The sequence below is a fragment of the Vipera berus genome (assembly GCF_964194415.1).
Source record: "Vipera berus genome assembly, chromosome: 2".
In the NCBI taxonomy this organism is placed as follows: Eukaryota; Metazoa; Chordata; class Lepidosauria; order Squamata; family Viperidae; genus Vipera; species Vipera berus.
This window is the reverse complement of record NC_138203.1, coordinates 224,116,217-224,130,107: the sequence shown is the minus strand read 5'-3', so window position 1 is coordinate 224,130,107 and position 13,891 is coordinate 224,116,217. Positions and strand designations below refer to the sequence as shown.

Genomic DNA, 13,891 nt, shown 5'->3' with positions numbered 1-13,891 from the left:
CTGGGTGGAGCCTGTCCAGTGTTGTTATCAGACGTCTGCCCCTTCTGAGTTCAGCTGGGCTTTTGCCAGTTGCGGAGCAGGGTGTTGAGTGTTGGTGAAGAAGGAAGGTGGACAGCCGTTGCTTCCATTCCCCCTGAACTATGTGCTTGAGGGCGTCCTTGGTTGTGCGCAAGAATCTTTCTGCCAACCCATTACTGGCTGGATGGAAGGGGGCTGAGGTGGTGTGTCTAATCCCCAAAGTCCTCAGGAACACCTGAAAATCCAACGAAGTAAATTGCATTCCGTTATCTGACACAATTACATCTGGAAGACCTTGGGTTGCAAACAGCCCCCTTAATGCCTGAATGGTTCCTGCTGAGGTCATGTTGCCTACAGGCACCACCTCCAGCCATTTAGAATGGCTGTCTACCACTACTAGGAATGTGTGTCCCTGGAATGCCCCCACATAGTCTATGTGCACCCTGGACCATGGGGTGTGTGTTTCCTCCCACTTGTGTACTGCTGCATGTGGTTGTTCGGGCCGTGACCTCTGGCATCTGTAGCACCCAGCTACTAACCCTTCTATTTCCTTGTCTAACCCTGACCACCACAGGTAGCTCCTTGCCAGAGCCTTCATCCTTACCACCCCTGGGTGGCCCTCGTGCAGTGACTGAAGGACTCTTTCTCTTAGCCCTTTGCTTTGTGTGGCAGGAAGGTGTGATAAAAGTTGAGCAGGCCCAGGAATGCCTGCAACTCTGACTTATTCTGTGGAATTGGGGCTTCTTTGATTGCCCTGACCTTGGATGCTGATGGATGGATGCCTTGAGCATCGATCCTGAACCCTAGGAACTCTGTCTCAGTCACCCCAATCTTGCACTTGTCCCTCTTGAGTTTCAGTCCTGCAGCCCTAAACCTTTCTAACACAGCTTTCAGGTGGTCTGCCAAAACATCCTCAGAGCTACCTGCAATTAGGACATCATCAAAGTATGGGCAAACCCCTGGTATCCCCTTGAGGGTTTTTTCCATAACCTCTTGAAAAATCCCAGGAGCCACGCTTACCCAAAACTGCAGCCGGTCTACCTGGAATGCTCCCTTGTGTGTGACTATCGTTTGCACTTTAGCAGCCTCCGGGTCGACCGGTAGCTGCTGATAAGCTTGAGCAAGATCCAACTTTGCAAACACCAACCCACCTTGCAGGGACGTGAGAATGCTGCTAACTGCGGGGACCGGGTAGGAATGGGCACTCAGAGTTCAGTTGATTGTCCCCTTATAGTTGGCGCAAATACGGACCTCGCCATTCGCCTTGAGAGGTGTCACGATGGGGGTCTCCCATTCCGCTCCATCGACTGGAGTTAACACCCCCTGGTCTACCAGCTTGTCCAGTTCCCCCTTTATTTTGTGCTTTAAAGCAAACGGAACTCTCCTAGCCTTCATTCTGATGGGCTGAACCTGGGGGTTTAATTTAAACGAAATTGGGGGGGGCTGTGTGTCTCCCTAACTGCTCATCAAACACATCTGGAAAATCTTTGCAGACAGATTCAAGTGAATGGCAGCTCCGCGTCTGGTGAATCCCGGTGATTCCAATGCCCAGCGCTTTGAACCACCCTAACCCCATGAGGCTGGTTCGCTGCCCTTCAACGACCAATACATTCAATTTGCCCAAGAACCTCCTGTACTGTACCATCACTGACGCCTCCCCCCGAATGTTTATCGGTGAATTTTGAAAGTCAGAGAGGGTCAGTCTGGATGACCTCAAGGGAACCCGCTGGCCGCTCCACTCGCAAATTTCTTTAAACATTCTGGCGGAGATGATTCACACGGCTGACCCCGAGTCCAGTTCCATCGTGCAGGGGATCCCTTGCAGTTTCACCCTTAATTTTATTTTTGGAGTGAGTGTCTGAGGGCCCCCTGTTGACCAAACAGCCCCCCGTCCCTCCATGTGGCTGACCGTCAGTCTCTGCAACCGCTCCCCGGTACCTGTAGCAGACTGGAACTCCGCTTCCACTTCGTGCAGGCTGTCCCGTTGCTTGCTCCTGCAGACCGACGCGATGTGCCCGGTCTTTTCACACACCCAACACTTCACCAATTTGAACCGGCAGGTAGACCGGGGGTGCTGTCCTCCACAGCTTGCGCAGTGGTTAGATTGGGAGCCGTTTGTGCTGCAGCCAGAACACTGGGTAGACCGGGGTTGTCCGCAGCCGCCGTGCTGGGTAGACCGGGGCCCGCAGCCACAATGCTGGGTAGACCGGGGCTGGTTCGCACTGTAACTGGGGAGTTGGGTAGACTGGGGGGTGTTTGCTCCACACCTGCACTCCTGGTACTTCAGGTCCATTGCGGCTGGTCTTGGCTCCCTCAAGTTGTCTCAGGTGGTGGTGAAGGGTCGAGGGGTTCGCTGTATGGTGTCCACTTCGGATGCTGCCCCTTCTGCCCTGCTGCAGCTGCTCAGCTGATGGATGGATCCGCTTTCCCTCGCATCGGACTCCTTGGCCACGTTCCAGGCTAGGAACTCCTCCTGAACGTCTCTCAGGGTTAGCTTTTGCTTTGTGAACATCTTCTGCCGCAGCTTCCGATCCCGCAACCCACAGACAATATGATCCCGTAGCCTGATTTCTAGATTCTCAAAATTGCAGAGATGGGCTACCTGCCTTAGGGTGGCCATGTATTGTTTAGTGGACTCACCCGGGTGTTGGTCCTGTTTTTCAAAATGATACCTTCACGCAATCTCGGACGTGTCTGGTCTGAAGTGTTCGGTCAGCTTCGCCAGCAGTTCGTTGTACTCGATGGTGTTGATGTCATCGGGTGAGCAGAGACCGACCGCCAGCTGGTATGTTTCCGTTCCGCAGCTGCAGAGCAGCGCCGCCGCTCTCTGCTGGTCATCCTTAACCCCGTTTGCCCTTAGATAGCACTCGAGCTGTCCCACGAAGGCTTCCCACTCTTCGGGACAGTTACTATTAAAAAGGGGATACTGACCCAGCTGTGCCATTCCGCTGTCTCGGGTCATCCTGCATCCTGATCCGGTGCTGCCGATGGGGTCTCATCTGCGGCTAGCGATGTCCAGGGCAGGATCCCACCTTCGTCGCCAGTGTAAAGTAGCATGGTCGCACACAGAGACGGACACTCAGCTGGGTAGTAACTTCTTTATTGAGGTCAGGAACGAAGCTAGGGAAAAGGGGTTACCTGGCGTATCTTTATACCTGCCCAGGTGAATACCATCCAGTGGATTCAAATCTGGGCTTCCCACCAGTGCAGGTGACCAATAGATTTAAACCCTGGCTTCCCACCATGCCCCGGGGCTGTCAGGCTTTGTTCTAACCAGGCTTTCCCACCAAAAGTGGTTATAGCCTGGAGCTGTCCAGCCCTCTGCTGTGCTGACATCCTGTGTATGCTTTTAGTCGCATACACTACAGAAAGGAAAGTCCAATGCTGTAAAGATCTATTCCCCATAGGAAACTGGAATGTAAGATCCATGAATCAAGGCAAGCTGGACATGGTCAAACAAGAGATGGCAAGACTGAACATCGACATCTTAGGAATCAGCGAACTAAAATAGACAGGAATGGGTGAATTTAATTCAGATGACCATTAGGTATACTACTGCGGGCAAGAATCCCTCAGAAGAAATGGAGTAGCCTTCATAGTTAATAAAAAAGTAGGAAAAGCAATACTGAGATACAATCCCCAAAATGACAGAATGATCTCAGTGCGAATCCAAGGCAAACCATGCAATATCACAGTAGTCCAAGTCTATGCCCCAACCACTGGTGCTGAAGAGGATGAAATTGACTGGTTCTATGAAGCCCTACAGCATCTTATAGAATCAACACCAAACAAATGATGTCCTTATCATCATGGGAGATTGGAATGCTAAAGTAGGAAGCCAAAAGATAACTGGAATAACAGGCAAGTTTGGCCTTGGAGTACAAAATGAAGCAGGGCACAGGGTGACAGAATTTTGTCAAGAGAATACGATGGTCATAGCAAACACTCTTTTCCAACAACCCAAGAGACGGCTCTACACATGGACATCACCAGACGGTCAACACAGAAATCAGATTGACTATATGCTCTGCAGCCAAAGATACAGTCAGTAAAAACAAGACCAGGAGCTAACTGGCTCAGATCATGAGCTTCTCATTGCAAAATTTAGGCTTAAATTGAGGAAAGTAGGGAAAAGCACTAGGCCACTTAGGTATGAACTAAATCGTATCCCTGATGAATATACAGTATAAGTGACAAATTAGATCTGATACACAGAGTGCCTGAAGAACTATGGATGGAGGTTTGCAACATTGTACAAGAGGTAGCAACTAAAACCATCCCAAAGAAAAAGAAATGCAAGAAAGCAAAATGGCCGTCTGAGGAAGCTTTTCAAATAGCTGAGGAAAGGAGGGAAGCAAAAGGCAAGGGAGAAAAAGAAAGATACACCCACCCAACTGAATTCAGAATTCCAGAGAATAGCTAGAAGAGATAAGAATGCCTTCTTAAATGAACAGTGCAAAGAAATAGAAGAAAACAATAGAATAGGGAGGACTAGAGATCTCTTCAAGTAAATTGGAGATATGATGGGAACGTTTCATGCAAAGATGGGCATGAGAAAGGACCAAAATGGCAGGGACCTAACAGAGGCAGAATTGATTAAAAAGAGGTGGCAAAATTACACAGAAGAACTATACAAGAACGAGCTTAGCATTCCTGATAACCATGATGGAGTGGTCACTGACCTCAAGCCAGACTTCCTAGAATGTGAAGTGAAATGGACCTTAGGAAACAACAAAGCTAGTGGAGGTGACAGTATTCCAGCTAAGCTATTCAAAATCTTAAAAGACGATGCAGTAAAGGTGCTGCACTCAATTTGCCAGCAAATTTGGAAAACTCAACAGTGGCTCAACATTCCAATTCCAAAGAAAGGCAATGCCAAAGAATGTTCAAACTATCGCACCATTGCACTCATTTCACATGCTAGTAAAGTTATGCTTAAAATCCTATAAGCTAGACTCCAGCAGTATGTGGATCGAGAACTACCAGAAGTAGAGGCAGGATTTCAAAGACGCAGGCCTCAGTGATTACCATCTCGTTGCACTGACATCCACCATTATGAAATGCTTTGAGAAGCTGATAAAAGACATTATCATATCCAGCCTCTCACCAGCATCTGACCCACTTCAGTTTGCCTATCAACCAAATCACTCTATGGAGGATGCTATTTCTTCAGTTCTCCATCTGAACTTGAACCACTTAGAGGAAAGAAATACTCATGTGTGTTTGTTTTTTGTTGACTTCAGTTCAACATTTAACACAATCATTCTCCAGCATCTAGTAGACAAACTGGGACTTTTAGGCTTAAACTCCTTTGTGCAAGTGGATTCTTGATTTTCTTACCAACAGGCCCCAATATGTGCGAGTTGGAACAAATACCTCTAATACCATTTTCTTGAGCACAAGTTCTCCTCAGGACTGCATCCTAAGTCCACTGCTGTTCACCCTGTTGACCCATGACTGTTGTGCTAGGTTTGCCACCAACCATATTGTGAAGTTTGCAGATGATACAACAGTAGTGTGCCTTATTCATGATGACGAGGTGGAAGCTCACCACAAGGAAGTTGAGGGGTTGGTGAACTGGTGTAAGGAAAACAGCCTAGTTTTAAATACTGGAAAAACCAAAGAGATCGTTGTCAATTTCAGAAAAGGCAGGCACAGCCACACTTTGCTGTGCATAAATGATTCACCTGTGGAGCTGGTTACCAGCATCAAATTCCTGGGTGTGCAGCTAACAAGTAGGCTGGCTTGGTCGCTCAACAGTGAGAAACTGGTGAAGTGGACACAGCAGCGCCTGCATTTTCTGTGTCGCATGAGAAAAGCACATCTTCCTTCCCCTGCCCTGACCACTTTCTACAGGGGAACAATCGAGAGCATCCTGTCATACAGCATCACAGTCTGGTTTGGAAGCATCACTGCTTCAGACAGGAAGGCGGTGCAGAGAGTGGTGAGGATGGCTGAAAAGATCATTGGCAGTTCCCTCCCCTCCATCCAGGACATAGCACAGAGGCATTGCTTGAACAAGGTCTGTAAGATTATCTGGGACACTACACATCCTCTTCATGACCTGTTTTCCTTGTTACCTTCTGGGAGGAGGCTTTGTGGTATCCGCAGCAGAACATCCAGATTCAGCCATAGTTTCATTCTATACAGCATTAACCTTGTGAACTCTCAAGATTCCTCCTTCCGTTATATATTCAAGATGGACAGTATTTAATATTTATTTGTTATGTATATGTAGGGCTGTGGGTCTATACATATGTGTATATAGTATGGTTAGGTGTGTGTCATGTATGTGTTCCACTTTGTGAGCGGGCAACTAAATTTCATTTTTTTGATGTGTGCTGTTATGCCCACAGTAAAAAAATGACAATAAAGCTTACCTTATCTTATCTTATCTTATCTTATCTTATCTTATCTTATCTTATCTTATCTTATCTTATCTTATCTTATCTTATCTTATCTTATCTTATCTTATCTTATCTTATCTTATCTTATCTTATCTTACCTTACCTTACCTTACCTTACCTTACCTTATCTTATCATCTCATCTCAGAGGAACAAGAAATCAAATTGCCAGCGTACACTGGATCATGGAGAAAGCTAGGGAGTTCCAGAAAACATCTATTACTGCTTCATTGACTATGCTAAAGCCTTTGATTGTGTGGATCACAACAAATTGTGGCAAGTTCTTAAAGAGATGGGAGTACCAGACCATCTTATTTGTCTCTTGAGAAACCTATATGCGGGTCAAGAAGCAACAGTGAGAACTGGACACGGAACCACTGATTGGTTCAAAATTGGGAAAGGAGTCCAGCAAGGCTGTATTCTGTTGCCCTGCCTATTTAACTTATATGCAGAGAACATCATGAGAAAGGCTGGGCTAGATGAATCAAAAGTTGGAATTAAGATTGCCGGGAGAAATATCAACAACCTAAGATATGCAGATGATACCCCTCTAATAGCAGAAAGTGAAGAGGAACTAAAGAGCCTCTTGATGTGGGTTAAGAAGGAGAGTGCAAAAGTTGGCTTGAAACTAAACATTAAGAAAACCAAGATAATGGCATCCGGCCCTCTCAATTCCTGGCAAATAGATGGGGAAGAAATGGAGGTGGTGACAGATTTTATCTTCCTGGGCTGCAAGATCACCACAGACGGGGACTGCAGCCAAGAAATTAAAAGATGCTTGCTCCTGGGGAGGAAAGTTATGGCAAATCTAAACAGCATACTAAAAAGCAGAGACATCACCCTGCCAAAAAAGGAAGTATAGTCAAGGCCATGGTTTTCCCAGTTGCAATGTATGGCTGTGAAAGTTGGACCATAAGAAAGGCTGAGCACCAAAGAATTGAAGCCTTTGAACTATGGTACTGGAGAAGATTCCTGCAAGTCCCTTGGACTGCAAGGCGATCAAACTGGTCAGTCCTAGAGGAAATCAACCCTGACTTCTCTTTAGAAGGTCAGATCCTGAAGTTGAAACTCAGATACTTTGGCCACCTAATGAGAAAGAAGGATTCACTGGAGAAGAGCCTAATGCTGGGAAAGGTTGAGGGCAATAGAAGAAGGGGACGACAGAGAATGAGGTGGCTGGATGGAGTGACTGAAGCAGTAGGCGTGAGCTAAAATGGACTCCAGAAGATGGTAGAGGAACATTGTCCATGGGGTTGTGATGGGTTGGACACGACTTTGCAACTAACAACAACAATTATACAAATGACTCTGTGTGGTATTTGCTACTAATATTTTTAGTCTTTGTTCTATTGTTAGTAACAATTTCCAGCAAAGAAACTGATAGAAGCTTTCTCTCTTTTTCCCCTAGAATGGCATTGAAATCAACAGCCTGCACATTGATGGCAAAGTTATGTTGCGGTATGCCCACACAGTCATCACCAGCAGAATTGTCAACAGGGGAAATGAATCTGATGAGGCTGTTTTCGATGTGGAACTACCCAAGAAAGCCTTCATCACAAACTTCAGCATGTAAGCACCATTTATTTATTTATTTATTTATTTTATTTTATTTGTATACTGCCCTTCTCCCGAAGGACTCAGGGCGGTGAACAGGGCCATAAATACCAAAATAACCAAAATACAAAAATTAAAAACAAATTAAACCCTAGTACCCAAATGCAAAAAATAAATTACATTAAAACAATAATTAAAACCAAAACCCATCAGACCAGGCCGGCTTGTTCAAACAAATAGGTTTTAAGATCACGTCGGAAGGAGCGAAGGTCGGGAGCCGTCTGGCGTGCCCACAGAGAACGCCCTCCCCCTGGGGGCCACCAGACGGCATTCTCCGACTGGCAGCACCCTGAGGAGGCCCTCTCTGTGGGAGCACACTGGGCGGAGGGAAGTTGATGCTGGCCGCAGGTGCTCCCTAAGGTACTCCGGACCCATGCCATGTAGGGCTTTGTAGGTCATTACCAGTACCTTGAATCTCACCCAGAAGGCAACCGGAAGCCAATGCAGCTCATGGAGCAGAGGTGTAATATGGGAGTATCGGGAGACCCCCAACACAACTTGCGCGGCTGCATTCTGCACCAGTTGGAGCCTCCAAGTGGTCCTCAAGGGCAGCCCCATGTAGAGAGCGTTGCAGTAGTCTAACCGAGAGGTCACGAGCGCATGAGTGACTGTACGCAAGGCATCACGGTCTAGATAGGGCATTTAGGCATTTGAAAAGATGAAGCATTTCAGAATTTGAGCAAAAGTTGGCAGTCAATGTCCCACTGAGGACTATAGAAAGAAAGGAGTAAATATATACAACAGCATGGTTCAACCTTGCAACTTCAATATGTGTGCACTTCAACTTCCAGAATTCCCTAGCCAGCTTGCTTGCTGGTTGGGGAATTCCGAGAACTGAAGTCCACACATATTAAAGTTCCCAAGGTTAAGAAAAACAACAGTCTACATGATGTATCCTTATTTCTTGTTTACGTTTATAAAAATGTCCAGATTGTCTACATATTAAATCTGGTAGATATCATGACACCCATAACATCTTTTAACAGACCTTTTTACAAACTTGATCTATGGGAGCAATTTAGGTGGCAAATCCACTAAAGTACACCTGAAATGATAAGACAGATTTGAACATTATTTACTCATTTTTTGAGGTTTATAAGACATTCCCATTAACAAATCTGGAGTAGCATACAACTCTGGGACTAAAAACACAAATACAGATCAAATTACTGTAAAAAACAAACCATGAAGTTATACCAATGTAAAACTGGGAAATATTTTCAGAACAGTTGAAACCATTGCAGGCAAACCTCAACTGGAAGATACTTTTCATTCAAAGCAAAATAAACTTGATTGATTAAAATGTAATCACAAGAATTATTCAGCAATGGAGTTATCCATACAAGCCTACTTCCACAATTGATTGAACTGTATAAGAAGTAAATGATAAAGAAAGGCAATGCAATCTCCCCCCCCCACCCAATTAATATTTCCCATGAAGATGAAATGATTAATATGAAACTGAAATTATATTCAATCCAGTAATGTAGGATTTTATTTTATTTTTCACTTCATAAAGTACCTTACTATCAGTGGGTTTTCCTTATCTATTTCTGGACCTTTATGAATTCTTTGAAACATCTATTTTGAAGGACCATAGATGGAGAAACATACCCTGGAATAATCAAGGAGAAACAGGACGCTCAAACTCAGTACGAGTCTGCCATTTCACGAGGTCAAAGTGCTGGACTGGTCAAGTAAGTACAATCTTTGAGAATTGCTGGAGGTACAGGGAACATGCCAGAAGACTGAATAAGAGGCAATGTTTTTCTGATCTTTTAAAGAGAGGGGGAAGCAGACCTAAGAAACTACAGACCATTTGCAAAAATTGTAGCCAGGATTATCAAGCAGTAGGTTTGCAAGCACTTAGAAAGGAACAAAATACCTAAATTAAACTTTTCTCATTTATAGATCAGCTGGAAGAAAATTGGAAAAGTTTAGTGTTTCAGTTAATGTCAAAGCAAAAGGTAAAGTTAACTTTGAATTGCATTATGAGCAACTACTCGATCCAAAGCTAGGGAAATATGAATTGATCACCAAAGTCAAGCCCAAACAACTGGTGAAAGACTTTCAGGTAAAATCTCCACCAACAGTTTTGTCAATCTGTCATTATCAGCTCATATTAAGAAGGCAGGACCCAATCTCATCTTTTGCTTTTGCTTATACTTAGATTGATACTCACATCTTTGAGCCACAAGGCATAGCCTTTGTAGAAACGGAAAACAGCTTCTTGGGCAATGAAATAAATGATGCTGTCATAAAGACACAGGAGGAGACCGAGGTACATGGCTGCATTTGACCCAAAACTCCTTAGAAAACTTTTAACAACAAGAAATCACTGTTGTATTAATAGTTTGCCTGAGATGATTTTTATTTGTCTTTAATGTTCAGGCTCATATTTCATTTAAACCAACCTTAAACCAACAAAGGAAAAACCCTGAGTCTGAAGAGACTCTTCTAGATGGAAATTTCATCATACGTTATGATGTTAAAAGGAATGTTCCCGTAGGTGACATACAGGTAAGGTGATGTTTTTAATTCATCAGACAATGGCCATTGTCTTGGGTCTATCCTGAAATTTTCCAGTATCATAATCATTAGGCAGTAATGGATATTGTTGTGGGGAGAGGAGTTATGCCATGTTCTCAAGGTATTGCCTTCATCTTATTCCTGTCTTTGAGCTAGGGCAGCCAAGTCATTTTCAGCTTTAAAGTTTTAAAGTTTTCCCTCTTCTGCTGACAGATCCTTTCCATGGATAAGATCTAGCTTGCTTCATGTACTTGCTGATGAGATCAGGGGTTGAGATCTATCCCAATCCTGTTATTTTAGATTATTGAAGGTCTGTTTCCTCCTCTGTTCTTTGGGTATTGACCTCTATGGCCATTTTGGCCTGGGCTGCAAGAGGCACTGAAAAAGGGCCACAAGCGATGCTCTTCTGAAACAATGTTAGACAAACATTTAAAAAACAAGACTAGCGTTCTTTGGAACTAGTATTACCCAGAAGCTTACCCTAATTTAAACTGGGAAAGAGAACCACATTCTTCCAGCTGTGTATTGCTGCTTTTGTCACAAATACAAGTTTCCAACTGCTTCTGTCAACAAAGGCAGAGATGGTTTTATTACTTGGTGGGAAGACCTGGTGCCATTTGGCCTGTTCCACAGCCACTTGCTGCTATACCCTTGCAGTGCTAGTCAGGGGTGGAGCTCTCTTGTTTTTGACTACACCACCCACCTCAGACCTTTCCCTCATCATCTGTTAGCTGACGTTAGTTTTTTGAGAAGGATCTATTGTTTTATCATGACCGTGCTAAACTCTTATCCAGAAATCACTCAAATGACAAACCTTAGATACAGAGTACCTTCATGCCTTCATCCTGGCTGTAGGTTGGCTGGACTATTTGTTCTAAGTCCCCTTCTACACATACCATCTCTGTCCCACCACTTCCTTCTCAGGTTGCATTCAACGTAAAAGAAGAGGAAACCCAGGGGAACCCACCAATCCCTCTTCTCATGAAATGATCAGGACAGCAGCACTCGCTGTCCTCTTGAAATATGTGGCATGTTTTTCTCTCTGCTCCTGGGCTGGAAGATGGTACTTTATGTGGCTGTCTCACTGTGTCTTTTAGTATACTTAGCTGAACTCTTAGCTTTGAGTAAGGCTCATTTAGAAAGGCCACATCCTCTGTTTTGGTCAGTGATTCCAATTCAATGATTCAGAGTAATGAAATGTGAACCCAAGGGATATAAACAAAAACTAACCTTGTTTGTTCAAAACTTACTGGAAATGTAATAAAAGCCAACTCTTGAGAATATCAGTTTATTTCCCAGATCTCCCAGATTCCATCATAAATTCATAGTACTTATGCTATATTCTGGTCCCAATTTTTTTCCCCATTATCTGTCTATGAGGTACTTCATCTCATCCTTAGACTCTCAACTGGGACTGGCTTAAGCTGTACTGGGATTAGATCTAGTTTTCCCTTTTTATTACTCCATACTGCCCAGAGAAAGCTTCAGTCAGACAATCTGTTAAGCTTTGCCACCCAATAGCTGGAGGAAAAACTTGTGATTGACAGGAACATGGCACAAAAGCAGTCATGGTAGGACAGGGATCAATGGTCAGGTCAGCAAATTTCAGGCTGGAAAACTGCCAGCGGACAGCAGTGTAACTGCATAGCAGGGAACCTATCCTATGAGAAACAGCACACTTTGTGTTGGTCTGCTCCCTGTGGAAAATGTGTTTTTCATACAATAAACTACTGTGTGCTTGGGAGTGCTGAATGACTTATAGAAATGTATTTCTTCAACCAAACTGTATTTTCAGAGTCACCCAGTTGGCAAGATGGGCAGAATATAAATTAAACAAATAAATAAATAGATAAAAGTATTTTTGACCCAGTATCGCATAGAGCTAATTTTGCTTTCTTTATCTTCCAGTACATCAAAATATATATATGTAACGTGTTAAAATGAATGTTTTGTTCATTTCAGATCGTGAATGGTTATTTTGTCCATTATTTTGCACCCAGAGAAATGCCAGTATTTCCAAAAAATATCATCTTTGTTATAGATCAAAGTGGATCTATGAGTGGCAATAAAATTCAGCAGGTAATTTCTCCCCAAACAGAGCATTTTCTTGAGACTACTAATAGTTTTTGTTGTATTCCAGGCTTAATTACAATGGAAATTATCTCATTTCAACAAGCCACATTCAGGTATTCTCAGCCTCCTCTCTCTTTTATAGCAGTGAATCGAAAAAGAGCAATGATGGTTGTAGAGTCAAAATAAACAGCCCTGCTTTCCATCTTTTTTAATGTTCAGATTTATTTCATTGTTGGCTTTGCATATATCATTACTTTTGGGTGAATTATTATTACCAAGGTACTTGTTAGTTTGTTCTTTCTCTGTCCCAGTCATTTTGGGTCAGTCATTTTCTGTTAACTAACCTACCTCACAGGGCTGTTGTCATAAGATGACTTGAGATTTAAGAGGAAAGGTGAAATATAAATCTAGAGAGCAAATAATTGAGCAACTGGCTAACCCTAACCCTAATTACCCTTTGAAGTTGGTTAATATTCCATCTTATTTGCAAGTCATTAACAACTGCCTCTGTTTTATCAAAGGCATACATTGTAATTATGGAATATGTCCTCCTTTGTTTTCTAACTTATATTAAAGGAAAATGAAGTTTCTGTGTGCACAGGTCAAGGTTATATATATTTTCACTTATTATAATAGTTGTCAAAATGGTAGCTTTAGACTTCAGAATTTAACCGTGTGTTGTTTTACTCTTCGTTATAGACTAAAGAAGCATTGGGAAAGATTTTGGAAGATCTGGATTCTAAAGACTATTTTAATTTAATTGTCTTTAGTTGGACTAGTTCATACTGGAAACCCACTTTGTTGCAAGCCAGCGAGGAGAATGTGGAATCAGCTAAACAGTACGTTCAAACCATTGAGGCTGGTGGAGGTCAGTATGAGGACTAAGAAAGTTTGTCCATCTTTACAATACCTATTTAATCAGGAGTTAATGGAACTCATATCCAAACCTTCTTGATTCCAGTTTTTCATAAAATTACTTGATATATTTTTTGTTTAAAAAAACAAATTATTACCTCTTCCTTCTTATATTCAACATTGTTCGAAGTATTTTAGATTACATTAATAAAAATGAGGCTTGTTGCTTTGGGAAAAACAGGGAGGTAGGAGTATTGGGTATATTAGGAGCCCAAGTGGCGCAGTGGTTAAAATACAGTATTGCAGGCTAACTCAGTTCATAGTTAAATCCTTCCAAAGTTGATAAAATAAGGATCCAGATTATTGGGGACAATATGTTGAATTGTAAACACCTCAG

At 43.2% G+C, this 13,891-nt stretch overlaps 1 protein-coding gene across 1 annotated transcript in view; it reads left to right on the top strand.

Annotated features, from left to right (window-relative positions):
- The window catches only part of LOC308662913 (inter-alpha-trypsin inhibitor heavy chain H4-like), a gene marked incomplete at both ends in the record, with an annotated part of 49,396 nt that overhangs the window by 4,511 nt on the left and 30,994 nt on the right, over positions 1-13,891 (top strand). The window contains 7 exons of the mRNA XM_081319057.1: positions 7,832-7,992; positions 9,630-9,734; positions 9,949-10,111; positions 10,208-10,318; positions 10,429-10,557; positions 12,529-12,645; positions 13,339-13,507. Of these exons, the coding sequence (XP_081175183.1) occupies positions 7,832-7,992; positions 9,630-9,734; positions 9,949-10,111; positions 10,208-10,318; positions 10,429-10,557; positions 12,529-12,645; positions 13,339-13,507 (955 nt within the window). The remainder of the gene's footprint in view (positions 1-7,831; positions 7,993-9,629; positions 9,735-9,948; positions 10,112-10,207; positions 10,319-10,428; positions 10,558-12,528; positions 12,646-13,338; positions 13,508-13,891) is intronic.